The sequence below is a fragment of the Lemur catta genome, chromosome 12 (genome assembly GCF_020740605.2).
Source record: "Lemur catta isolate mLemCat1 chromosome 12, mLemCat1.pri, whole genome shotgun sequence".
Classification (NCBI taxonomy): domain Eukaryota; kingdom Metazoa; phylum Chordata; class Mammalia; order Primates; family Lemuridae; genus Lemur; species Lemur catta.
This window is the reverse complement of record NC_059139.1, coordinates 552107-578287: the sequence shown is the minus strand read 5'-3', so window position 1 is coordinate 578287 and position 26181 is coordinate 552107. Positions and strand designations below refer to the sequence as shown.

Below are 26181 nucleotides of genomic sequence, written 5' to 3'. Positions count from 1 at the left end.
TGTGTCTCTGTGTGTCACATGTGTGTGAGTGTGTGTGTGTCTCTGTGTGTCATGGGGTGTGTGCGTGTGTGTGTGTCACTGTGTGTCACAGGGTGTGTGTGCATGTGTGTGTGTCTCTGTGTGTCACATGTGTGTGAGTGTGTGTGTCTGTCACGGGGTGTGTGTGTGTGTCTCTGTGTCACGGTGTGTGTGTGTGTGTCTCTGTGTCACGGTGTGTATGTGTGTGTGTGTGATGGTGTGTATGTGTCACAGTGTGTGTGTGTGTCACAGTGTATGTGTGTGTCACTGTGTGTCATGGGGTGTGTGTGTGCGTGTGTGTGTCTCTGTGTGTCACATTGTGTGTGTGTGTGTGTGTCTCTGTGTGTCACGGTGTGTGTGTGTGTGATGGTGTGTATGTGTCACAGTGTGTGCGTGTGTGTCACAGTGTATGTGTGTCACTGTGTCATGGGGTGTGTGTGTGCGTGTGTGTGTCTCTGTGTGTCACATTGTGTGTGTCTCTGTGTGTCACGGGGTATGTATGTGTGTGTGTGTGTCTCTGTGTGTCACGGGGTATGTATGTATGTGTGTGTGTCTGTGTGTCACGGGGTGTGTGTGTGTGTGTGTCTCTGTGTCACATGTGTGTGTGTCTCTGTGTGTCACGGGTGTGTGTGTGTGTCTCTGTCACATGTGTGCGTGTATGTGTGTGTCTCTGTGTCATGGGGTGTGTGCGTGTGTGTGCGTGTGTCTCTGTGTGTCATGGGTGTGTGTGTGTGCGTTTGTGTGTGTCTCTGTGTGTCACATGTGTGTGTGCGTGTGTGTCTGTGTGTCACGGTGTGTGTGCGTGTGTGTGTCTCTGTGTCACAGTGTGTGTGCGTGTGTGTGTGCGTGTCTCTGTGTGTCACGTGTGTGTGTCTCTGTGTGTCACATGTGTATGTGTGTCTCTGTGTGTCACGTGTGTGTGTGCGTGTCTCTGTGTGTCATGGTGTATGTGTATGTGTGTGTGTGTCTGTGTCACGGGGTGTGTGTGTGTCTCTGTGTGTCACATGTGTGCATGTGTGCGTGTGTCTCTGTGTGTCACATGTGTATGTGTGTGTGTGTGCGTGTGTAAGCACTGCTCTCGCCTGCGCTTTTTTTTTTTTCTTTAATTATTTTTCCTGGAAATCTTTTTAACCTTTTGGGGTCATGGACCACTTTGAAAACTGTCAGTTTGCAGCCCCCAAAATACCACATCTGGGGGGCACAGAGGAGTGTCTGAGGAGGCCGCTGACACAAGCCCCTGCGCCTTGGCACCGGGCACCTGCGTGCTGCAGCGTGTCCCGTCCTGTGGTCCCCCCAGCCTGCAGGAGTTTGTGAAAGACGCCGGGAGCTACAGCAAGAAAATGGTGGACGACCTCCTGGACCAGATCACAGGCGGAGACCACTCGCGGGTGCTCCTCCAGCTGAAGCAGGTGGGCCGTGCCTCCGCCCTGCCCTCGCGGCCCCTGCCCTCAGCGCTCCCTGTGGAAGTGTGCCCGCGTCGGCCGGGCTTCAGGGAAGCACGTGCTGCTTTGGGTGATCTCCAGCCGGCTTCCCTCGCGGGCCTTCGGTGCTGCCGTAGACGGTGCGGCGGTTTCGGGAGACTCCCCCGTGCCTGCCGCTCGGCCGCTCCTCCCGGCTTCCCGCGTGCCCTTTCGCTTGGAAGTAACTTTCCACACTGCAGACTTGCTGACAGTGAGCTCACTCAGTATAAAGTCTGAAAGTCTATATTTTGCTTTCGTTTTTGAAATTAATTTTCCCTGGGTGTAGCGTTTCGGATTGACTTATTTGCTCTCCACTGTGAAAGACGTCTGGCTTGCGTTGTTTCTGAAGAAGAATCTGTGGTCGTCTCACCTGTTTTCCGTTTGTACCGTGCCTTTCTTGGTCGAGTCTAGAGTGGGCCGACCGCAGCCCACAGATCAGGTCTGGTGTACAGCCGGCCCGTGCACAGCTGTGAGCTGCCACTGTGGCATATTTTTCAAAGTTGTCACAAAGGGAAGGCGGCGAAGCGTGCACTGCAGCCAGCGTCGGGCCCGTGGGTGACGGGCGTTTGCCGTGTGCCTTGGGCTGCTCTTCTGTGTGCTCATCCTGCCTATGGTCTGTGGAATTTCTTGAAGACTGTAAAACCATGGGCTTATAGTTTTCATCAAATTTGGAAGATTTTCAGCCATTTTTTTCTTAAGCCTTTTTTTTTTGCCATTGCCTGTCCACCTCTTTCCTAAGACTTTGATACATTAGACATTTGATGTCATTGCAGGGGTCACCAATGCTTTGACTGTCTTCTGGTTTGAGTAGTTTTTGTTGCTATGGCTTCAAGCTCACTAAACTATTCTCATGTCACATCTAAACCTATTGCTGATCCCAGACAGGAAGTTTTCATCTCTGGGATTCCATTTGGTTCTTTTTTGCAGCTTTTATGTTTGTTTCCCTTTGACTCTTTGAGCCTGTTGGTGCTGGTTACTGTAGCGGTTTTCCAAGTCCTCACGCACTCACTCTGCCGTCCCTGCCACCGCCGGTTCTGCTCTGCGGCAGACTGTCCCCCGGTTGTAGCTCATGGGTTGCCGCCTGGTTGCCTTCCTGGCGCTGTTGGTCAGACGCAGGGCACGTGGACGTTCCACGCTGGAAGTCTGGACCCAACAGCCTCGTGTGGCCACTGGGAAATTGGAATGTGGCCAGTCTGAATTTACATCTGGCTTAAGTGTGACCTACGAAGTAGAATTTTAAAGATTAAATGAAAAACATATACAATTTTGTTACCAATAACTACTTTGGATGGGCTACATGTTAGAATGAAATATTTTCGATATGCTGCTTTAAGTACTGCATGCTAGTGCGTGTTAACAGTGACTTTGACGTGGCCACTAGAAATTTAAAATTAGGTATGTGTTTGTGTTTCTGTTGGACAAGGCTGGTCTGAATTTATTGTCTTTTAAAGGACAGTGACATTTGTGATGGCAGAGAGTGAAGTTGCTTACGGATCACCTGTGCCTGTCAGGCTTGTTGGTGGGCTGTGTTGGTGGGGGTCTAGGGCAGCCCGTGTTCTAGGGCTACCGTGAGTGGCCTTCTGGAGTCTCTTCCATGGCCAGGCTGCTCAGGGAGTGTCGTTGCTGGTGGAGCGTAGACGGGTCTCCGCGCTGCGTGAGCCCTGGGAATGTTTGGGCCGTGGTTCCCGTTGCTGCTTCTCTGGCCTTGCGGTTCCGTCTATGCGAGAGCAGAGACGTGTGGAGCCAGGCTCAGGCCCCTCGGAGACTTCTGCTGCCCCTCTGAGCAGCGCCCTCCTCTGCAGAACCCGGCCCCGGCCCGTGCCCTCTGGCTCTCGGCGCCGTGTCCGGAGCTGGCATTGCCACTCGGTGTCGTTGCTGATGGAGGGAAGGCCCTGGAATGAGGTTGCTCCGTCAGCTGCCCTCTGAAGTCTAGTTTCATCCCTTTTGTGGACGTGAACTTGCGTTGCAGAGTGAAGTGATGTCAGACGCGCCCCAGCGTTAAACGACACTCGATACTAAACGATAAAGAGAGCTCATGTGAGGAGATAGGCATGAAAATGGCAGTATTTGCTTTTGTAATTAAAAGTTGGTGAAAACCGTAAGGAACTCGCAGAAACACTTTGGACGAGGATCACATGTGAGTCACTCTCAGTGGCTGTTGGCCAGGCACGTACGGAACACTGGGGCGTGTTTGAGTCCACGCTCCTGCCAGAGACAGGACGGTGGTGCCGGGAGGCCGAGGAGAGGGCACTGGGTCCTGCAGCCTTGCTCCCTGGCAGAGGTGGCGCTGCCAGGCATGCGGCGCCTTTGCCCTGTGCACCGCTTCCCGCAGGGCTGGCCTGGTCCTGTCCCGGTGAAACTGCCAGGCCCGTTTGTTTCCCGCGCTGCCCCAGGATCCGGGTGTGTTTTAACCGTCCCAGGCTGCAGGGCAGTGTGGGTGTCCACACTCCCTTTCGCTGTCTCTGCCCACAGGCGCCCTCCCCACACGCAGCCCCTGGGGTCTCGCTGGCGCCGAGCCGCGGCCGGGCGGGGTCGGGGCTGCTGCCAGCTCAGGGCCGGAAGACAGGGTATACCCGAGGGCAGAACTCCGGGGTGGCAAATGATGTCAGCACGCTGCCCTTTTGTATAAAATCATTTTGGAAAAGCTGGTTTCTGGCCTCTTTCACTTTGCAGAGGAGAAATGTTCCCGCGAAACCTCCGGACGAAGTGAAGGTGGGTTTTACAAACATGTAAGTAAAGTGCTAGGATTCGTGTAGGCTGAGCACAGTCATGTTCAGCCTTAGAAGAGGGTGAGCAGTAAAGGCTTCACGTGTCACTTATCTAGAAGCTGACACAGTGTCTAAACAGTAAGGTAAACTGGTGCATTTCTGTCCCGCTCCTTTTTAGTGGCTTGAGGTGAGGGTGTAAGGCCACGGGATGTCCTTCCAAACCCAGAAACGGGGTCTGCACGGCAGCCGGGGCTCGGGTGCTGTCCTCACGGCGCCCTGCAGGGTGGGTGGGCCCACGCGGGCCCTGCTTACTGAGCAGTAGGTGTTGTGTCTGGAGTGGTGGGTTCTTGGGGACGGGCCTGTGTGCTCAGCCGCAGAGCCTGCGCGTTGGCAGGTGTGGGGTTTGGTCTGGGGCCCCTGGAGCATCGAGAGACCCCTCAGCATCCATCTACCGGGGGAAGCTGGGCTGCGGGAGCCGACCAGAGAGCCCTGGGGACTGCTGTAGACTGGCCTCGGGACACCCTGTCTGGGCAGAGGACCCGCTGTGTTGGTTTGGGACCCGCCACGCGGTGCTCCATGGGGTCCCTGAGAGCAGGCGTGGGCCCCGTAGGTTTCGTGTGTGTTCCTTGGCGTAACGCTGCTCGCTGACCTCCTTAGTGCCTAGTGGATCCCCCAGAAAGTCAGCAAAGGCTGGCTCGTTTCTGCTGTTGGTCGGAGTGGATTTCCATCGTGAGCGCAGACTGGTGGTGCCTGGGGTTGCGGGTCCTGCAGGCGCCTGTTCTCTCGCGTGGGGGCTGGGCCCAAGCGTAGCAAATGGTTACAGTCATTTCAGCAGCTGGCGTTAAGTAACGTCTCGGCTTCCAGGTCATGTTTACCTGCTCTCGTTGCAGCCCTGTCTTTCCGTCTTCGTCTTGCACAGGCTGGAGACGCCCTGGGAGACGGCGGTGGCTCTGTCCTGGATTTCGTGTCGGTGAAGCCGTATCCTGACGTGTCCCTGGACATGTCCCTGCTCAGCTCTCTGGGTGAGTGCCAGCAGGTGCCCCTGCCCTGCGGGAGTATCGTGTGGTAAGAAGTAAATTTTTGGTGTGCCCCTCCCTTGCTGACTAGTTAGGGGTGCAAGGAGACGCGTCTGTCCCGGTATTTGGTCCTTGTTGTGGTTCCTGGCCCACAGCTCCCGAAACCCTTGGAATCTCCAAGGTGTGAGTGCCTTTCTGTTTGCCGGTGAGGTGGGGCTGCGACACCCGGGAGTCCGCCTGTAGCAGCGCCTGCACAAAAGCCAGCAGGATGGGGACATCCTCTGTGATAAATGGCTAAGTAAGCGGCTCCAGCACACTCCTCAAAGCAGAGGAGGACATCATGGCAACCCCATTTTAGAACCAGGCAGAAACGGGCTTACGAGTGGTCTCTGAAGAGGGGGCAGCCTTGTGCCCTCCCCCCATGGGATCTGATCTGTGGCCCACAGTGCAGACGCGGCAGAGCTGAGCTAGCGGACACGCCGCTGGCGCCGGCTGCAGAGCTGCTGGGTGGGGCCAGCGTGCCGAGCTGCGAGCGTGTGTTCCCTTCAGCCCTGGTCAGACTGCGCTGGCCGAAGCCGCGGCGGGGTGTCCGTCCAGGTGCAGCTGCTCTTCCCACGAGATCTGAGTATCCGGACGAGGGTTGCCGTGGGGCAAAGGGAGTTTCAGTACGACAGACGTCTTCGTAAGAGCGGCAGGCTCACTTGGTGCTCCTGCCACGGGCGGAGAAAGATTTCTCACGCTGAGATTAGGATAAATAACAGTAAAAAAAAGTATATTTTCTTAGAAGGGGAGAGACAGAGGGAAGGAGAGGGGAGGCGGCTTGGCGCCCAGACAGAAGGGCGGTGCTGCATGGAGCCCGAGGCTCGCGGACCGTGGTCAGGCCAGGGCGGGAGCGGCTGTGGAGCATTAGCAGGGCGCAGCGGTGAATGGCCGCGTTGCTTCTCTTTCCCGCGGGGACAGGCTCATCGCCGGGCATGTGATCTTGTCTGTGATTTTGCCCTTGAGATACGGTTTTGGGCAGGAACTGAGGCCTAAAAATCTCGTACCCCTCGCTCAGGAGCTCTTCAAGGCTGTAAAAGCACATTCTCAAAAGCAGTGTAGGTCTGGTGAATGTAAACAGAGAGAGATTCATGTTTCCTTTTTGTCTGCTCAGCTCTTTTAAGAAAACATACAGGGGTTGCTGAAGTTTGTTCAAGGAGCCACTTACAAGATTGTCCGGCTGGGCTGCAAAGCGGTGGCCTGTGCGCTGGCCCTGGCTGCAGGCTGTGTCCGTCCCCAGTCGGCCCGGCCTGGCCAGCTGGCTGTGGGGTGAGGGCCACTGTCCTCGGCCTGCCCTGTGCAGAGCCTCCCAGATGGCTGCAGACTGGGTTCCCCTGCGTCTGCCCCGCGACTCAGTCTGTGCCTTGACGATCGCTGGGACCGTGGGTTCTGCTGGCTCATGGGTGACGCACCACTTGTCTCTGCCAGTTCTGCTTTCATGCACGTGCCCAGCAGGATGGGCCCTCCTGGTCAGCCGACCCCGGCACCGTCAGGAAATGGCCAGGGGTTTTGACTGGGGGCTGGTCACTGCCTAGCACGTAGCGAGTCCCAGGTTCCTGGAAGAAAGTGGGTTTCTGTGTGAAGCGCCTGGCCGTGTGGCCCTGTGCCCCCCACACCGTGTCAGCCGCGGGGCCCTGCGGAGCCCCAGCCCTGCCTTCCCGATAACAGCGGCCTGGGGCTGCCGTGGTTACACTTCTCTACACACCAGCTATTTTTCCTGGCACTTCTAAGATTTTCTCCTTACTGCTACTTTTAAGCAGTTTGGTTATGATGTCCCTTGGTTTGCTTTGTTTTGTTTTGTTTTTTTTTTTTTAAGACAGGGTCTCACTCTGTCGCCTAGCCTGGAGTGCCGCTGCGTTATCACAGCTCACTGCAGCCTCAAACTCTTGGGCTCAAGCGATCCTCCTGCCTCAGCCTCCCAAGTAGCTGGGACTAGAGGCGTGTGCCACCATGCCTGGCTGATTTTTCTATTTTGGGTAGAGACGGGGTCTCACTCTTGCTCAGGCTGGTCTTGAACTTCTGGCCTAAAGCAATCCTCCCACCTCAGCCGCCAGCTGCCCGGAGTGCTGGGATTATAGGTGTGAGCCACTGCACCCGGCCTTGCTTTTTTTTAGAGCTGTTATTGGGTTTTCTTCCGTTTCTTGAACCTAGAGTTTATAGCTTTTATCAAATAAGGAAATTTGGGCTGCACTTTGCTCAGAAGTCACCAGCCCACCCTTTTCCTGAGATGCTTAAGTCCACATTGGACCCAGGTCCCTGTCCCCACCCTTCCTCCTCTCCGCGTGCATCCGGAAGGGCGCTTCTCTCTCTGCCTCGGCGGACCTGCCACCAGTCCTGTTCCGGCTTTCATGCTCTTTGTCTCCGGAAGCTCAGTTTGGCTTTTCCAGTGTTGTGTATTTCTCACCCGAATGGTGGTCTTGCCTCTGCCCTTTTGGAACACGAGGAGCCCGGTTCTCATCTTGTCTTGTTCTTTCTTCAGGTTTGGGACCATGTTTGCTCGCCGCTGTGTGTGCCTGGTAGTTGTTTATCGGGTGCCAGACAGAGTTCACGCCACCGGCTGTTAGATTCGGTTCACACCTTTGAGCTGTGGCGGCCTTTGCTCCGACCAGTGGACCCTCTCCCGGCATCCAGGGGCCGTGCTGAGCCGCACTGGTGCAGGGCAGGGGCCGCTGTGAGGCCGCACCTCCCCGAGGCCCTTGAAGAGGTTCTCCAGCCCTGAGGGGGGTCCCGTCTCCTCGGCTTGGCAGGGCCTGGCGGGAGTCCAGGCCCCCACACGCCCCTGGGTGCCAGATCGGGCCTTGCCGGGCCTCGGTTTCTCTGTAAAATGGGACTGAGGTTTGTGGTGGGGGGGTCTGACAGGGAATGGAAGCACAGCTGTCACCGCAGACACCACAGCTGTGATTGTCCTCGCTGCGCCTATGTCCATTCAGCGACTGCGGGACCTGAGGGCCCACTGTGTGCCAGGTTGATGCCAGGCGCTGGGCAGGCGGCCGAGAAACAGTCCGCTGTGCTGCCCCCCACTCACCCCCGAGGAGCTGCGGTCTGGGCAGAGAGCACAGAATACCGTGGGGACCCCTGAGGGCGGCAGCCTGGGCTCAGCAGGGCTTCCTGGGGGAGGGGGCACCTGAGCGTGGCCAGAGCTGCAGGGGAACCGGCTGAGATGAGAGACGGGGGTCGGGGCGGAAGGTGCCGGGCAGGAGGGGCGGTGTCGGGACCCCGTCGTCATGGCGTGAGCTCCTGGCACCTCCGGCCATTGGCCTGGTGTGGTCTGGGAACCGTGTTTCCCAGCTCTCGGCGGGCCCTGCTGGGCGGCCTGCCTGGCTGTGGCAGCCACGTGGCGCTCTGTCTGCCGCCCGGCTTGCTCCCGCTGGGGACAGGGGCCAGTGCCAGCCAGTCGTCACACGTGCGTGAGGCAGCCTGGACTTGGCGTGGGGCTGGGTCTCGTGTCCCGGGCTCGGCATCCGTGGAGGACACTGCCTCCCCCCCCCCAACGCCGAGCGCACAGCCAGCCGCGCGCGGGAGGGAAGCGCCGGGCGCAGGGCTGCTCCTGCCGTGCCCGTGGCCCTCGCGTAGGTGGGGCTGCCTGGGCCCCTCCGACGCCCTCCGACCCCCGCCGTCTGTCCGTCTGTCACAGGGAAGGTGAAGAAGGAGCTGGAGCACGAGGACAGCCACCTGACCTTGGACGAGACCACCAAGCTCCTGCAGGACCTGCACGAGGCGCAGGCGGAGCGGGGCGGCTCCCGGCCCTCGTCCAACCTCAGCTCCCTGTCCAACGCCTCCGAGAGGGACCAGCACCACCTGGGTGAGGCGGGCGCCACGGTGCCGGGCCCAGGGACCCCTGGGACGGGTGGCCCGACGCACAGACGAGCCGTAGCCAGCACCCAGGTCGCACCAGGGCCGGAGGTCCCTGAGGTGCAGCCCGTGTGGAGGTGGCCGAGCCCTCGGGGCACAGCAGCAGCTGCCCTGGTGTGGAGGTGGCAGGGGCGTCGGTCGGGGCTGTGGTTCCAGGCCCCTCCTGTGTCCTCACACACCCGGGCGTCCCTGCCTCCCACGGCCCCTCTGCCTGGGTGCAGGGCCAGAGCCACAGAGCCGACCTCCCTGGCCCAGCGGGGTCTAAGGACGTTTGCTGCCACCGAGGGGTCTGCACTCACCTTCCCCCCGTGTCAGTCCTGAGCCCTGCCAGCCAGTGCCCGGCCCTGCGGGGACCCCATCTGTGGCGTCTCTCGGTCGGGGGGCACGTGGCCTTGCTTGGCAGGGCCTGGTGTGTGAGGAGGGATGTCAGCCCTGGCTGGGGGTCTCAGCACAGCCTGCAGCACCAGCTGTTGGCGCTGTGGCTCCGTGAGCGTCCCTGTGGCATTCTCGGAGCCCTCACAGGTAGACGCTGAGTCGCTCTTTCGGCAGAGCGAATCCTGGTGTTTCCGAGAGGTAGCCGGGGCAGAGGCGGAGCTGCAGCCGTCTGAGGAAGGACCCGTGTTGTCCATCCCAGAGCCCGAGTAGGCCTGGAGCGCTGGGTCGCGGGTGGCTGTGGTCAGCTTCACATCTGAGGCCCGACACCCCAGTGACCTCTGGGTGACACGGGAGCTGCTCTGGGTCCCGGGGTCTGTCTGAGGGGCCTCTGGCCCGGGAGCCGCCTCTCCGCGGAGCGTTGGCCGGGCGGAGCTCGCCCAGGCCCAGGGACAGCCCTCGGGGTGCCGGGGACAGCGAGGGGCGCCTGCGTGTTGGCTTTGCTGACCGTGGGCTTCACGAGCACCGCGTGGCGAATCTGCCGTGAGTGCTGAGCTGCCACGTTTCTCAAAACCGCAGGAAGCCCTTCCCGCCTCAGCGTCGGGGAGCAGCCGGATGTGACCCACGATCCCTATGAGTTTCTTCAGTCTCCGGAACCTGCGGCCTCTGCAAAGAACTAGCATCGTAGGTGGTTTTAATTGTTGTCTTTTTTTTGCAAGTTTTAATTTGCGTGTGCAGAGCTTATTTTTTTAAACAAAAGACCTTTATCTTGTCCCCTTTGGCCGGCGGGCACAGCCGGCAGGTGTGAACGTGTGTGCGGTCACGTCAGCGGCAGAGAGACGCAGGCCCACAAACCTGAACAGTGAGCGTAACACGCAAAGCGTGAGGCCGGACCGTGGAGCCGTGTGTGGGCTGTTCTGAGCATCATGCGGGGCCCTCCCTGTGCCGGCGTGGACACAGCCGTCTGCCCTGCCGTCCTCCTGGGTGGCCCCGGCCTCGCCGTCAGTTCCGCGTGTTCCTGGCAGAAGCCCACGTGTCGCAGGGGCCCGTGGGGGCCTCGCGGGCTGGGCGGGGGCGAGGGCGGCCTCCCGCTTCCCGTGTAGTGGATGAGCCTGAGGAGGGAACGTGTTGTGTGGGAGAGAGTAAACGGCCTGCCCGTCACGGTGAAACACGTGGTGCCCCTGAGTCATCAGTGACTGGCCGTGTTGACCGGGTGCCTTCGAGTGTGTGCACGGCTCTGTGAACGGCCTTAGGAGAGCTCTGCGCAGTTCACAGCGTGTGATTGTTCCGGCCCGGAGAGGGGCCCTTCACAGGGACAACACCCTTCTTCCTGGGCACGTGGCCCAGTTCTCGCACCCACGCTGGTGTCGGGGCTCACCTGTGCGTCTGGCAGCACCTCCCGCTGGGGCCCTGCCCCGTGGGACCTCCAGAGTCACTGGAGGGGGTGCCCTGGCCCCCCAGAGGCCGGGCCCACGTGGCCGGGCCCAGCCGTCCTGGGCAGGGGGCTGTGGCTGGAGAGGCCCCGCGGGCGTGGGCAGCTGCCATGCCAGGGCCCACAGGCGTCGCCAGCGAGCCACACGGCTATGTCCCCGTCAAGCTGGTGAGGATCCTCGCAGTGCGCTGGGTGAGACCTGTCCTGTCGGGCGGAGTGTCAGCGCAGCTGTGGCCAGTTTGAGCTGAAAGCAGTTGGGTTGGGGGGGGTCAGGGATGCAGGGCCGCGGCCAGAGACACGCTGATGTCCTGTCCGGTGAGCACAGGACTCTGTTGCCACAGGACCCAGAGGTCGGGCTCTCTGGGAGGAGGACAGGTGCTTCCTGCGGGCCGGTCCCCCAGGTTACCGCCAAGGGCGAGGGCTCCACCCCTTCCCGGAGCCTCCCTGTACCCCGGCTCGCGGCTGCGTTCTCTGCGTCATGCAGGGGCGGCGTGGGCTGTGGCATGCTGTGTGCAGGAGCCATTGGAATCTGGGACATCAAGGGGGCAAGTGGCTGAGGGCCTAGGCCTGGCTGTGGCAGGTCGCGGCGTCAGTGTGACGGGGTCACGGCGTCAGATTCTGTGTCTGCAGTTACGTGTCGACCTGGGCCGGGGTCACGGCTTTTGCATGTTTCCTTACATGTGTGTGGCGACCGGGCCCTGGTCTGGTGCACTTCTGAGTTGTCTTCCTGGAGTACAGACGTCCCCGCAGGGGCCTCAGGGGCCGGGGCTGCCCGGTCAGCTGGGGAGGCCCCTGACGCTCCTGTGGACTTGGGCTGCCCTGGTGGGGTGGCGTCCTGGGCTTCAGGGGCGCGTGCGAGCTGTCCCCGCGGCTCCACGCCTCCCCCAGTGCAGGTCGGCCGTCCCACAAACGTCTCAGTGGCCCAGGGCAAGGGCCCGGCCGCCGGCTGCAGGGTGTGGCTCTGGGCAGTCACCGCCCGCCCTGCCCCGTCTGGGGGGCCGCACACGCGTGCTCGGCTGGGGAAGGCGGCTGTGTGTAGGAGCGTCCGCGCCGCCGAGGCCTGGCTGAGCCGGGTTACGTGGGAGCCTGTCTTCCTCAGAGGTGCGGAAACCGCTCAGCAGCAGCTTGAGCAACACGTCCGCTACGCACAGGGCCGCAGACTCTGTTTCCAAGGGCTGCCCTTGTTTTCTCGAAGTCAACCTCTTGCAGGCGGATGGGCCATAGAAGCTGCCACCCCGTTTTGGAGGGTGCTGGTGCCATTCTCTAGTTAATCTTGGCAGTTCTGGTGTCTCCCAGACACCCACAGCTGCTGTTGTGCCGCCCAGGACTGGGGGCCCGAGACGCTTGTGGGGCTGCACGTCTGCGTTGGGCAGTTTGCTGGCGTCCGGGCGGTGGGTGCTGCGGTCTGGGTTGCGCCCACCCAGCCTGTGTTGAGCTTGAGACCTGGCAGGAAGTGTCGGGGCACAGGGTGGCTCCCTCCTGGATGGACGAGGGCTGTCTGCACGCCCCCAGCGAGGATCGGCTCCCAGAGCGTAGCGTCCTCGGTGTCCCCAGCGGGGATCGGCTCCCAGAGCGTAGCGTCCTCGGTGCCCCCTCTCCTCGCTGGCCACCCGCTCTCTTTCCATGTGGCTCCGCTTCTGCTGTCCACCACGAAAGGAAACAGCCGAGGCCCAACTAGATGTCCAGTCCTGAACTTTCCAGCGACCAGAACCACAAGCTAAATAAACCCTGTTTCTTAGGTCACCCAGCCTCAGGTGTGCTGTTCCAGCCGCTCGCAGCAGCTGCCCGTGGGCCGGGACACAGAGCCTTCACAGGGTGGCACAGGGGTGGCACATGGGGGTGCTCTCCGGAACAGCCTGGGAGATGACGCTCCCCAAGGCCATGGCCCCCCACGCCCGTCAGAACCGCAGCCGTGGGTGCAGCACGAGGTCAGCACTGGGGCAGGCAGGGTGGCCGCCCCTTCGGGCTCCTGTCCCCTCTGACTCTGGGCCTAGCGGGGTTTGGCAGTCACCCCACCCCCAGTGGTCTGGCTTTTGGGCCTGGCCCCCGCCCAGCAGGGGTCCCCTGGGCGCTGGGCATTCCCCAGCCGCTGTCCCCAGGCCGCCACTGTGGGCAGAGCCGCTGCGCACTGGAGTGCAGTGCTCAGGGAACGTGCCTTGAGTGAGGGTCTGCCCGTGTCCTGTGGGACCGAGAGGGGGATGGGGACGTTTGTAGGGCTAGGGGCCCCCAGAAGCCCGGCTGAGCTCCCGCAGTTGGGGGCTACCCCGGCCAGCTGTGACCCTGCAGGTTCGAAGGCGCTGGGGACAGGGCAGAGTTCTCCAGGACGGGGTGACCCGCAACTCGCTGACCTTGCCGACAGCTCAGGGCCCTCTCGAGCCACAGGGGGCCCAGCGGCTGCTGGGGTAGGAGTGGGGCCTCCCTGAGCTCAGCGTCTCTGTGGTCCCTGGGCCTGGCCTCGTGGTTGCAGTGTGGCTGCTGTTGTGGCAGCCCCCTCATGTGGAGGCCAGAGGAGGGGCCACGCCTGCATCTCCCACAGGACACAGAGCTCTCCGCGGAGGCTGCGGCAGATGCAGCCATGGCTCTGCCGCCCCTCCTGGCCCAGCCTGGGGGCAGCTGCGGGCCGGCCCTCTGCACCCTTGCTGGTGTTCCGGGCTGGCCACGGCATGCTGGCCCCGGCCGTCACGTGGGCAGGGCCTGATGACGGGACCCTGGCGGGAAGGGGGAGGCAGGCCTTGGGGCGTGAGGGCCGACAGCTCTGACCCCAGGCCAGGACCCCCGTCAGCTGGCGGGTGTGTGTGCTGTGGCTTGTGTGTCCTGCAACGTTCAGGCATGGCAGCGTCGTGGCAGCGTCGTGGCAGCGTCATGGCAGCGTCGTGGCAACACGCCAGCAGCGGCAGGCGGGGCCTTTACAGGGTGGTGGCCGGGAGGGCTCTGCCCTCAGGGTGGGATTAGGGCTCATAAAGGGGGGTTCACACGGCATTCGCTCTGCCCTTCTGCTGTGTCCTGTGAGGACGCGGTGGCAGGTGCCACCTGGGAGCAGAGCCCAGGCCTCGCCAGCCACCAAGCCTGCAGCCTTGAGCTGGGACGTCCGGACGTCACGAAACAAATTTCTGTTGTTTAAACTACTCAGTCTCAGGTATTTTGTCACGGCAGCACAAAGGGGTTAAGGATATGTGCAGGTGGGGTGGGCATATGCAGGTGTGGGGTGTGCAGGTATGTGTGTGGGGTGTGTGCAGGTGTGTGGGGTATGCAGGTGTGGGGGGCTATGTGCAGGTATGGGGGGTGTGCAGGTGTGTGGGGTGTGTGCGGGTGTGCTCGGGGTGTGCAGGTGTGTGGGGGGTGTGCAGGTGGGGGGGTGTGCGGGTGTGGAGGTGTGCAGGTATATATGGGGTATATGCAGGTGTGGGGTGTGCAAGTGGGTATGGGGTATACACAGGTGTGGGGTGTGCAAGTGGGTATGGGGTATGCAAGTGTGTGGTGTATGCAGGTATGGGGGTGTGGAGGTGGGTTGTACAGGTGTATGGGTGTGTGCAGGTGTGTATGGGGTGTGTGCAGATGGGTTGTACAGGTGTGTAGGTGTGTGCATGTGTGTACGGGGTGTGTGCAGGTGGGGTGTTGTACAAGTGTGTGCAGATGGGTTGTACAGGTGTGTAGGTGTGTGTAGGTGTGTGCAGGTGGGGTGTTGTACAGGTGTGTGCAGATGGGTTGTACAGGTGTGTAGGTGTGTGCAGGTGTGTATGGGGTGTATGCAGGTGGGGTGTTGTACAGGTGTGTGCAGATGGGTTGTACAGGTGTGTAGGCATGTGCAGGTGTGTGTGCAGGTGTGAGGAGTGTGTGCGGTGTGTGCAGGTGTGTGCGGGCCCCACCTTTCAGACGGCCTGTGCTCCTGTGTGGGACGGTGCCCCTTCCCTGAAGTGCCGTAAGCAGAGGTCGTTACACAGATTTGATCTCTACAGGTTATATGGACGTCATAAATTACCGCATGGACCCTGCAAATTATTATGTATGAATAAAAACAAAAAGAAAATAATTTTTTTGAAAAAGAAGTGTGTGTAAAACTGGTGAAATTTGAATAAATTCTGAAGATTATAAAAACACTCTTGGCCCGGCAGGGTGGCTCACACGTGTCATCCCAGGTCCTCAGGAGGCTGAGGCAGGAGGGTCACTTGAGCCCTGGAGTTGGATGGCCCAGGGGGCTTGAGGCCGAAGGACGATGTTGGGGCCAAGTCCCACCACCTCCTGGCAGTGTCCCCATGGGGCACATCCTGTCCCCACCGATGGCCTCCCTGGGAGAGGTGCTGCTAAGGATGAGAGGGCCAGAAGGTGGGGCCAGGTGGGCCTCACAGACAGAAAACCAGCCAGGCTCACCCCAGCCTGCCCCCCACTGTCTGTCTCTGCCCGTCTGTGTCTCTTTGTCTCTCTGTCTCTTTGTCTCTCTGTCTCTTTGTCTCTCTCTGTCTCTGTCTTTGTCTCTGCCTGTTTGTCTCTGTCTCTCTTTCTCTGTCTCTGTCTCTAGTCTCTCTCTCTGTCGGTCCCTCATGGCCAAGACCTTCCCAGACCTGTGACGCTCCTGGTGCCCTGTGAGCTACGTGTGCTGGCCCTGACCCAGATGGCAGCAGCGCTGGGAGAGGGGGGTCCGGGGGGTCCAGTAGCTGCCCCGCCCCCCACAGGGCTGGAGTGAACACAGGTGCCCCAGCCCCTGTTCACCCACGGCACCACCTGCAGGTGGGTCCAGGGATTGCGGACGGGGACGCTGAGGCTCAGGAGGCTCTGCCCCTCCCACCTGCCCTAGAACAGTCGGGGAAATAAAGTCACAGAGCAGGGACAGAGCAGCTCCGGCACCCCTTGGGGCTGGCATTGTCGGTCTCTTCCTGAAATCAGGAAACAGTTATGCAAGGCACCCTCCCCATCCCTGGCCTGATGACTCACTCCCAGATACAAGGCCAAGGGAGGGAGCAGCCCCCAAAGGCCACCACGGACATGTGGCCCAGGGGCCTCACTGCATCCTCTGCTCTGTTGTGGGACAGGCCCAGGGCCCGGGCAGCAGGCAGGGATGGAGATCGGACCACCTGCGGGCCTCTCCCACTGGCCTCCCCGGCTGACTTCCACCCATACTGGCTTCCTGCAGCGCCGGCTGGGGCCTCTCTGCCCAGCCCTGCCGTGGGTGTCCCGAGGCCAGACAGACGTCCAGGACGAAAATAGCAGTCAGATGACCACCAGGGCGGCCAGCCACTTTCTGCCCAGTGGTGAGCCGCCCACAGCTGCTGAGGCTAAAAACAGGCATGAAGGGCACACGCCTCGGGAGAAGCCCCGGCCTGCCCTGGGCTGCGGGCACGATGAGGTCGCTCCGCTTCATTGCTGCCGGAGCCCTGGTGTCCCACCCGCAGCTGGCCCTGCAGAGCCTGGACGGCATGGCCCACAACCTCTACCCGCTGCTGTTCAAAGCCAGCTACCTGCTGGAGCGGGTGGACGTGGTGCGTGCCGTGCTGGGGCGCTGGCCCGCGGAGGAGTTCCCGCTGGGCGCGCTGCTGGGGCCGAGCGGCGACGACCCCGGGGACCTGCGTGACCGGGCCTGCAGGGCCTGCCTGGAGGCCTGCGTGCGGGGCCTGGCGGACCACGCGCTGCAGGGAGGGCGCCACCGGCGGCTGTGTGTGGCCGACCTCACGGGCATCCGGGACGTGCAGGTGCAGCGGTGCCCCTGTGGGAGGGCGCTGGGCAAGTGGGGCCGCACCCGGCTGCTGGCCAAGACCTGCTGTGCGCTGCAGGCGGAGCCCCTCGGGGCCGGGCGCCCCGTCCAGGTCCTCGCCGACCTCTTCGTCACCGAGGGCAACTTTGAGGTGGTGGCACAGGCTCTGAGGCCGGCGGGCCGGGCCCCTCTGCGGGTGCAGTGCCCCTCGCTCCGCGCGGACAGCCTGAGCCCCTGCCAGCTCCTGCAGCTGCTGCGCCTGGCTGGGCCCGGCTCGCTGCGCTCGCTGGCCGTGGTGCACAACGTCCGGCTGCACGCGGGCCACGTGCGGGACCTGCTGCGGGTGGGCCTGCCCCAGCTGGCCTCGCTCACCCTGCCCACCAAGGCCTTCGACACGCCTCCCGCCTGGGCCCTGAATCCCGACGCTGAGGACGCCCTTCTCACCTCCATCGCCGGGGAGCTCGGCCGGATGAGCCGGCTCACCGAGCTGGGCGTGGCCTTCTCCAGGCTGACCGGGAAGGTCCCGAAGCTGCTGGGGTGAGTCTCGGGGAGGCACTGAGGGCACGGCCAAGCCCAGGGCCCCCACAGGGCAGGCTGACGGCGCCCAAGGGCCGTGGGGGGCCGGTCACTTACAAGGGCTCACATGCCCCCCCTTCTGCTCTCACACCAGGCGGAGAGGACTCGTGCCTCCGGGTGGGGTGGCCCCGAGTCAGAGCCCCCGGAAGAGAAGCGGGTGGGTCTGTGGGTAACCTGGGACAGGAGAGAACTCCAGGGACACGGTTTTAGTTAGTTAGCAAAAGAAGATGCCAGTCGGCAAGTACACAAGGCACAAGTAGCCGGGTATGTTGTTTCCTATTGTTGAATAACAAGACACCCCAACTGCAGAGGCTCAAAACAGCAAACGTTGTTTCAGGTAGAAATCCAAATGCCTGGGTGCCTTTGGCTCTGGCTGCTGGGACTGTCATCGGCACCTGCAGGCCTGGAGGGGCAGGAGAGCCCGAGGAGGGCAGAGAGGGCCCTAGCCAGGGAGGGACAGAGTGGGGGCAGCCTCGGGCAGGGCGTCGCAGAGCTCGGGAGCCCAGTCGTCCCCCCACCTTGCTCAGCGGGGGCAGGCTGGGGTCTCCAGAGGGCAGGGTGGGCCGAGAGTGTGCACCTCCCCCAGACCCTGCTGTGAATGCCGACCTCGAGCCCTTCCCGAGAGACCTCTGGCCCCCCGCCAGCCAAATTGGTATGTGGGGTGTGGGGCCAGTCGGGGCCCTCCAGGCCCCCAGGTGGGTCTAAGGCTGGACGAGACGCACAGCCCCTCCCAGCTCTGAAACTGTGCCGTGTCTCCCTCAGAGCCACCCTGTGTCCTCGCACTTCTGCTGACTCATGGCTCCTGCACCGAGCTTTCTACGCACACACACGAAAAGGGTGCCGATACAATAACTTATCATTTTAGGTGCTGAGGACAAAGGCCAGAGCTCTGTGGCCACACTGACGCTCCGTGCACAGCAGCCGGCCCAGCGCTGGTGTGGCGGCACAGAGCCAGCCTCAGTGACACTAGTCACAGACCACCGGTGTTTGAATTTCATGTAACTGTCATGTTTCACAAACTATTATTCTTGCTTAGATTTTTTCGACTATTTATAAATATGAAACCCACTCTTAGCTCACAGGCAGGAGGAAACCAGACGGCAGGCTGGACCGTCGACCCCCGCGACGGACAAATGGCTTATTCACATTCACCCAAATCCCCAGCTCCCCCCGGGACCCTCCTCTCACCTGTGCTCTCTCCCGCCCTGCCCTGCAGCCCCCTGAGGACCCCACTGCGAGCGCTGGACCTGGCCAACTGTGCCCTCAACCACGCGGACATGGCCTTCCTGGCAGACTGTGTCCACGCTGCCCACCTGGAGGTGCTGGACCTGAGCGGGCACCACCTGGCCGACCTGTACCCCGCGACCTTCTTCAGGCTGCTCGGCCGGGCTGCGCAGACTCTGCGGGTCTTGACCCTGGAGGACTGTGGCTTCACAGACAACCACGTCAGCATGCTGGTCCTGGGGCTCAGCCCGTGCCACCGGCTCCGGGAGCTCAAGTTCCTTGGGAACCCGCTGTCGGCCCGGGCCCTCAGGCGCCTCTTCGCTGCCCTCTGCGAGCTCCCCGCGCTGCGGTGTGTCGAGTTCCCAGTGCCCAGGGACTGCTACCCTGAGGGGGCCCCCTACCCCCAGGACGAGCTGGCCATGTCCAAGTTTGACCAGCAGAAATACGATGAAATTGCTCAGGAGCTGCGGGCCGTGCTGCTTCGGGCAGACCGCGGGGACATCCAGGTCTCCACACCCCTCTTTGGGAGTTTCGACCCAGACATTCAGGAAACAAGCAGTGAGCTGGGCGGGTTCTTGCTGCAAGCTTTCAAAACTGCTCTAGAGAACTTTTCCAGAGCACTCAAACAAGCGGAGTAGGTCCTCAGATCACGCTAAGGAGAGGTCTTGCACTTGAGCCTGCAGGTCCAGGGCATCGGTCCTGGCTCGGGGCGGGGCCAGCATCCACCCCCCACCACCGTCAAAATCACTTCTCAGTGAAAACCAGAGGCACGACTGTCAGAGCCAGAGGGGAGGACGCCGTCTTCTAGATGTGACAGGAGGTGACCTCGGTGTCAGCACGGCAGGATCTCGGCCTGGCAATGGTTGGCAGCTAGAGCCACTGAGCACCCAAGAAAGACACATCTGGACTTGGTTCCCACCAAGACTGGCTTTGTGCAAAGGAAGGGCTGGGTACTAGCATGAAACACAGTGCTTATTTCAGTGCAATTCAGAATTTTAAAAAGGATCTAAGTCTAAAAGTAAAATACATTCTCAAGGCAGAGGTGAGTGCTGGGTGTGGTCAAACTCCTCGGGTGCTGCACCCTGACCACTCCCCAGGGTATGCATGACAGTGTGTATGCACACCTGCACCATGTAGTGCCACCCCATGCCAAGCCGATCCAGATGTGCCTCCACCCAGGTGCCCCTGTGTCCCCTCCCCAGGTGTGCCTCCACCCAGGTGCCCCCGTGTCACCCTCTCCCCAGGTGTGCCTCCACCCAGGTGCCCCTGTGTCCCCTCCCCAGGTGTGCCTCCACCCAGGTGCCCCTGTGTCCCCTCCCCAGGTGTGCCTCCACCCAGGTGCCCCCGTGTCACCCCCTCCCCAGGTGTGCCTCCACCCAGGTGCCCCCGTGTCCCCTCCTCAGGTGTGCCTCCACCCAGGTGCCCCCGTGTCACCCCCCTCCCCAGATGTGCCTCCATCCAGGTGCCCCCGTGTCCCCTCCCCAGGTGTGCCTCCACCCAGGTGCCCCTGTGTCACCCCCTCCCCAGATGTGCTTCCACCCAGGTGCCCCGGTGTCCCCTCCCCCGATTGCCTCCACCCAGGTGCCCCCGTGTCCCCTCCCCAGGTGTGCCTCCACCCAGGTGCCGTGTCCCCTCCCCAGGTGTGCCTCCACCCAGGTGCCCCCGTGTCCCCTCCCCAGGTGTGCCTCCACCCAGGTGCCCCCGTGTCCCCTCCCCAGATGTGCCTCCACCCACGTGCCCCTGTGTCCCCTCCCCAGGTGTGCCTCCACCCAGGTGCCCCCGTGTCCCCTCCCCAGGTGTGCCTCTACCCAGGTGCCCCCGTGTCACCCCCCTCCCCAGATGTGCCTCCACCCAGGTACCCCCGTGTCCCCTCCCCCGATTGCCTCCACCCAGGTGCCCCCGTGTCCCCTCCCCAGGTGTGCCTCCACCCAGGTGCCCCCGTGTCACCCCCTCCCCAGGTGTGCCTCCACCCAGGTGCCCCCGTGTCACCCCCTCCCCAGATGTGCCTCCACCCAGGTGCCCCCGTGTCCCCTCCCCAGGTGTGCCTCCACCCAGGTACCGCCGTGTCCCCTCCCCTGATTGCCTCCACCCAGGTGCCCCCGTGTCCCCTCCCCAGGTGTGCCTCCACCCAGGTGCCCCCGTGTCCCCTCCCCCAATTGCCTCCACCCAGGTGCCCCCGTGTCCCCTCCCTAGGTGTGCCTCCACCCAGGTGCCCCCGTGTCCCCTCCCCCGATTGCCTCCACCCAGGTGCCCCCGTGTCCCCTCCCCAGGTGTGCCTCCACCCAGGTACCCCCGTGTCCCCTCCCCCGATTGCCTCCACCCAGGTGCCCCCGTGTCCCCTCCTCAGGTGTGCCTCCACCCAGGTGCCCCCGTGTCCCCTCCCCAGGTGTGCCTCCACCCAGGCGCCCCCGTGTCACCCCCTCCCCAGATGTGCCTCCACCCAGGCGCCCCCGTGTCCCCTCCCCAGGTGTGCCTCCACCCAGGCACCCCCGTGTCCCCTCCCCAGGTGTGCCTCCACCCAGGTGCCCCCGTGTCCCCTCCCCCGATTGCCTCCACCCAGGTGCCCCCGTGTCCCCTCCCCAGGTGTGCCTCCACCCAGGTGCCCCCGTGTCCCCTCCCCAGGTGTGCCTCCACCCAGGTGCCCCCGTGTCCCCTCCCCAGGTGTGCCTCCACCCAGGTGCCCCCGTGTCCCCTCCCCAGGTGTGCCTCCACCCAGGTGCCCCCGTGTCACCCCCTCCCCAGGTGTGCCTCCACCCAGGTGCCCCCGTGTCACCTCCCCCCCAGGTGTGTCCCCTCCCCAGGTGTTTCCTTGGGATTCTCTGCACGTTGGAGTGGGTTTGTGTCCCCAGCAGGAGGGGCTGCCTGTGAGGACGGCAGGAACCTCTGCCCTGGTCTCTGGGATGAGCCGCCGGCCGAGTGGGCAGGGGGATGGCACCGTCGCCTCTGCGCACCATGCTCTGCTTTCTCCACCCGCCCTCCTTGCTGTCTGTCCGCTCCCTGGGCGACATCCCTGCAGCACCATGCTGGCGGTCTCGCCGGGCTTTGTGACGGCATCAAGCACTTGGAAAGGTCCTGGGCACAGCACCAAAGTTTTAAACGATTTTATTCTAACTCTGAGGAGCAGAGTGGCTTCCATGGTTCTGTCTGTGAATTTTCTTGATGAAAGCCTGGACCTAGGTGTCATTTTAACCAGTGGTACCCAGTGGACGGCCGGCTGCGTAGAGAATAGCTTAGGGACGCTGCAGTGACCCGTGACCTGGGGTTGGGGCAGAGGCAGCACTCAGGCGTCGGCTGGCACGAAGGTGGGAGACACTGACGGCAAACGTCCCCCCACGTGGGCCCTGAGTCCTTTCCAGGGCCAGATGGGTGACCCCGGCAGGGCCACAGTAGGGACCACCACCCACCGTCTGGAGCTGCTGTCTGGGACACGACGGGCCCCAGGGGCCACTGCATGGACGCGGTGGGAGCCGTCTTGCACTGCGCGGGTCTTCCACGGCCCCGCGGAGGGCGGTGGCTCCTCCAGGAACAGGACACAGCACTGCTGCCTGCTGGCTAACCTGATGCCCAGGGGCGTCCGCCGCTGCTCTGGCCACAGCATGCTCACGGGCACACCATCTTCCCCTCGCTTCCGCCGCCGCCTCTGAGTTGAGCAAAGCTTCTGCAGCGGTCACCTGTTATATCCTGGAGCCCCACTATCCCCACACCCCGCACAGACCCCTGGGCTCCATACCTGTCACAGTCACCGCGTGTGCCTGCCTCTGCCAGTCCAGAACCCCTCAGCCAGCCAGACCCCCTGTCGCCTGCCCTGGCCTGCAGGGACCAGCCACCTCGGAGGTACGGCACGGTGCCAGAAACCTCAGGAGCAGGGCTGGCACCCTCAGCTCCCCACGCCCTGCTGCTCGGAGGCCCCAGCACCCACTCCTGCCCACCAGCCACTGACCAGCTGCAGGGAGCCCTCCCCACAGGCCTGGGCTCAGCCCCCGAGTCCCTCCAGAACAGCTAACGTGGAGTGCCCCGACGTGGTGCTTTCTGCCCAGCCAGCCTTTCTTCTGTTACTGCTCCTCCCCCAGGACCCTCGGGTCTTGACACCCAGGCCAGGCCCTGCACCTCCTCCTGGGCTGGGCATAGCCTGAGGTCTCCACAGGACTCCCAGGCAAGGGACGGCTGTGTGTGCACAAGGGCTCCCATGGACCGGGCTCACCCACAAAACATCCCAGCTAGGCTGTGGGAGCCAGCTCCTTGGGCTGACCCGGACTGGGAGCAGCTGAGCTGCATTGGGGCTGCTGTCCAGTCCTGTCACCCCAGCAGGGAGACCCTCACCATGTCAGAGGGTCTGCAGCAGATGAGAGCTTCTGCCAGAGCTGTCCGGGATGCCTCGATCAGCGGCTGGCTTACTGGAACCTTTGCTTTCTCAAGATTTCCTGTGAGGTTAACAAAAGCCCCACACTCCGCAATCCTCGACTCTCACAGTCCCCACTCCCTTCAGCCACAGCACTGTATAACCCACTGGTTCCCAAACTTCGCTGATCACTGGAGCAGGACAAACAAGGCACAAGTTCAGGAGCTGTGGGGTGTGGCCACTTCCCCACGATGTGGCCAGACAAGCAGTGTGCAGGGAGAGACTAAGCAGGCACGCCCAGGTTTCTGACAGGAGCTTATGTGCCATTCTGGGTTCTCTGAAGTCTGTCCTGCGTTCTTGCCCTGAGGTTCCACGAATAGCCTTAAATCCCCCTTTTAACGAAGTTAGTTTGAACTGATCTTTCTTGCTTGCAACCAGAGTCCTAATTAACAGCGAAAGACAGCAATTATTTTGTCATACCTAGAATAGAGAGAGGAGCACTGCTGGCACCAAACCACAAAACTCAGCTCAGTTACACGGCTCCAGGCAGACGAAGGGAGCCAGCTGTCTGCGCAGCAAACTGCCCTGTCACAGCCCTGCGTAGGGTGTCTCGCGTCCCCAGACACCCTGGCTCCTTTCCCAATACGGCACGGGGCTGTCCTCGTGCTAGGACAAGACACCTACGGGAGGAAGCGGCTGCTCTGACCGCAACACACATCACAGCTTGTTCTCTGCACGTTCACGTATGTTTATTATACAGATCTGCTTTTACATCAGGGAACTAAGAAGTGAAAGTAACTAAAAGCCTTTTTCTCTCTTCTCCTTAAAGAGATGATCTCAGGACATTATTAGCAATCACTGTTTAAAAAGTCCAACACAGAAATAGTGAGTTCCACACTTTAATTGGACATGGCTTCTATTAATATTTTAAAGAACACACAGCTTCTCTGGTGAGGTTATTTTCCCTGTCAAAACACCCATCACTAGTGCAACGTTTGCAGAATTATTTTGCCATCATGAAATCAATGTGCATCTTCCAGTTTGTACACATATATACACATGTACACACATATGAATGTATAATTATATATCTTTATCTATGAACTTTAACAAAGGAGAAAAGAAGCACAGCTGCACATGAGCTGACTGCAGTAACACACAGAAGCCGCCTGCTTCTCTGGTTTGCAGCGTCCAGGCCAACTGCGCGGCCTCTGACTGTACCCCACAGGAGAGCAGTCTGAAGTGAGCAGAAGCAGACAGCAGAATCCGAACACCATCCCCCCAAAATCCCTCCTTTTTCAGCCACTGCAACCGCATACACAATAACTGGATCTCCCCAAACCAATCACAAACGAAGAATGCAAAGTGACAGCTCATTCCTCACCGCACTGGTCCCCTCTTGACGGCTGTTGAGGGTGTCGGTGACTTCTCCCATAACCTGGCTGCGCCTCCACCCAGGATCTCCTAGAGCTCAGGCTCCTTAACCTAGAGGGGCCTCCCTGCCTTGCTGGCTCCAGGGTTTATGGTTACCGTGACCTCCAAGAAAGCAGCCAGGACAAACGATGCTTTACTCTAAACACACTACACATTCTGCACACACATCACACAGCACTTGGGCTCCTATTCTTTTTTGCAACTTTAAACCATTTTGGTTAAATAATGTTCCACTATAATCTCACTTTATCCAGTTGTCTTTTAGTACATCTGTGAAGTCATCAAATGGCCACATCATGTCAATATTTCAAACCTCATCAACTTGAGAAGGGTAGCATCACATCGACATTCCAACTTGCCGAGGGAAGGCAGCCGAGCCACACAAACACAAAAGGTCCCAATGCCACTCCCACAGTAAGTGCTGAGTCAGGACCTAAATCGATCTGAACAATCTGAACATACTTACCTCAGTGCTGAAGGAAGCCAGGCTGAGAACACGTTGAACATGAGAAAACATGATAAAGATTAAAAATTCACCCTGAAAATCATTCACTTTGAAATTCATCTGCAGACTAACTGATTGTATTTTCTTCATTTAAAGACAAACGCAAGAAAAAAGCACTAAATGGTTTATCTGGGGACACACAGCAAATCGGTACAGTAACAGGAGCTAGAACCTGCAGTGCTCTTTGGGCAAGGGTGTGACGCACCAGGAAATACAAATAACTAGAGGAAACGTTTTAGACCAGATTTACCTAAAAAAATGATCTTTTCTCAGATCAAGTGACAGCAACATAGCAGAAAGATAACACAAGTAGCCACTGAAGAAAGCATCAAACTGTCCTGAGCAGGGCATGGGGCTAAGAGCAGAGAGCCTAGAGCCGAGGGCCCTGGTCCACTTCAGCAACTTCCTGCCGTTCTCTGAGCCTGCTCCCTCATCCCTAAGGTGGTCCTGAGGATTGAAAATAACATATAAACAAATCACACAAGGTTCTGTGTGTAATATGTACTCGGTGCAGCAGCTCTAGAGGAAGCCGCTGCTCTGACTGCAACACACACCACAGCTCGCTGCACTTGAGTCTCCTATGAGCTTAGTATTCGCAATAGCGTGTTCAATTCCTATACAGCAAGACAGAGGCAGGCTGATGGCATCTGAAAGCAGATGGACGACCCTGCTCCCACTCCCGCTTGGCCACTCACTGTCACGTCATTGCACACAGGTTACTCGTGGCTCTAGAGCTGAAGCGTCTGGGCGCACACTGGCTCCAACTGCGCTACCTGTGTGACCGTGGGCAGGTTCACTCTTCCCTACCTCAGTTTCAGTTCTCACATCTGTAAAATGAGATTTGTGAAGAATTCACACGGCAGGCCTGAGGCTGAGTCCTTTCAAAGCCCTGTTGATAAGGTTGGCACCTGGCTGGCACCTGGGAGCTTGGACTTCGGGAGAGTTCCCAGCTCCATTAACTTGCAGGAGTGGCTCAGCGTGCCCAAACTGTGCCAACAGCACGGCTCGTACCAACCCTGCTCTCCTGGGAGTCTGGCATGTCGGTACGGGCCAGGCAGAGGGTGCCATGTGACCATTCTCAATAAAAGCCCCGGGGCTGAGTCTCCAGTGAGCGACCCTGGCGGATATCCACACGTGTTGTCACAGCCTGTTCTTGGGGTTAAGTGTGCCCTGTGACTCCACTGGAGGGACTCTGGGACGCTCATAGCCTGCTTTCCTCAACTTCACTCCCTTCGTCTTCTCCCTTTGCTGGTTTTGCTGCGTCCTTTCATAACACATCTTAGCTGCATGACTCTATGCCGAGTCTTGTGGGGCCCCTCAGCAGCTCGTGGAATTGGGGGGCGGTCTTTTGGACCCCCACACATAGAGAAGAATAGCAATACTTACTTTGTAACTAGAGTGACGATTACATGAGTGAATATGTATAAAGGCTCAGTTCGTATTAGCTATGTGTAAAAAGCAGATTGTAATAAATGCCTGTCTACCTTTTAGGTTGTGGTAAAACTGAGACAATATATGTA

At 60.5% G+C, this 26181-nt stretch overlaps 2 protein-coding genes and 1 long non-coding RNA gene across 9 annotated transcripts in view; 2 read left to right on the top strand and 1 right to left on the bottom strand.

Annotated features, from left to right (window-relative positions):
* The window catches only part of BRD9 (bromodomain containing 9), a 35579-nt gene extending 17114 nt beyond the window's left edge, over positions 1–18465 (top strand). For 3 of the 7 annotated variants that reach the window (XM_045566505.1, XM_045566501.1, XM_045566506.1), the window contains exons 12-17: positions 1316–1427; positions 4152–4190; positions 5106–5208; positions 8876–9043; positions 10045–10149; positions 10261–10634. In XM_045566505.1, the coding sequence (XP_045422461.1) occupies positions 1316–1427; positions 4152–4190; positions 5106–5208; positions 8876–9043; positions 10045–10145 (523 nt within the window). In that variant the 3' untranslated portion in view covers positions 10146–10149; positions 10261–10634. Of the gene's footprint in view, positions 1–1315; positions 1428–4151; positions 4191–5105; positions 5209–8875; positions 9044–10044; positions 10150–10260; positions 10635–12636; positions 14146–14853; positions 15355–18375 lie in introns of those variants that run through there. The other 4 variants (XR_006738668.1, XM_045566502.1, XM_045566503.1 and 1 more) reach the window with 4 other exon arrangements.
* LRRC14B (leucine rich repeat containing 14B) lies at positions 15604–19422 on the top strand. The gene is made up of 2 exons (XM_045566507.1): positions 15604–17120; positions 18376–19422. The coding sequence occupies exons 1-2, from the start codon at positions 16180–16182 to the stop codon at positions 19019–19021; spliced, it is 1587 nt and encodes a 528-aa protein (XP_045422463.1). The 5' UTR covers positions 15604–16179; the 3' UTR covers positions 19022–19422.
* Positions 19423–21469: 2047 nt separating this feature from the next.
* Positions 21470–21881, bottom strand: LOC123648348. The gene is made up of 2 exons (XR_006738581.1): positions 21788–21881; positions 21470–21639 (listed from the first exon to the last, which is right to left on the bottom strand). It is a non-coding gene; the product is annotated as an uncharacterized LOC123648348 (long non-coding RNA).
* Positions 21882–26181: the final 4300 nt, after the last annotated feature.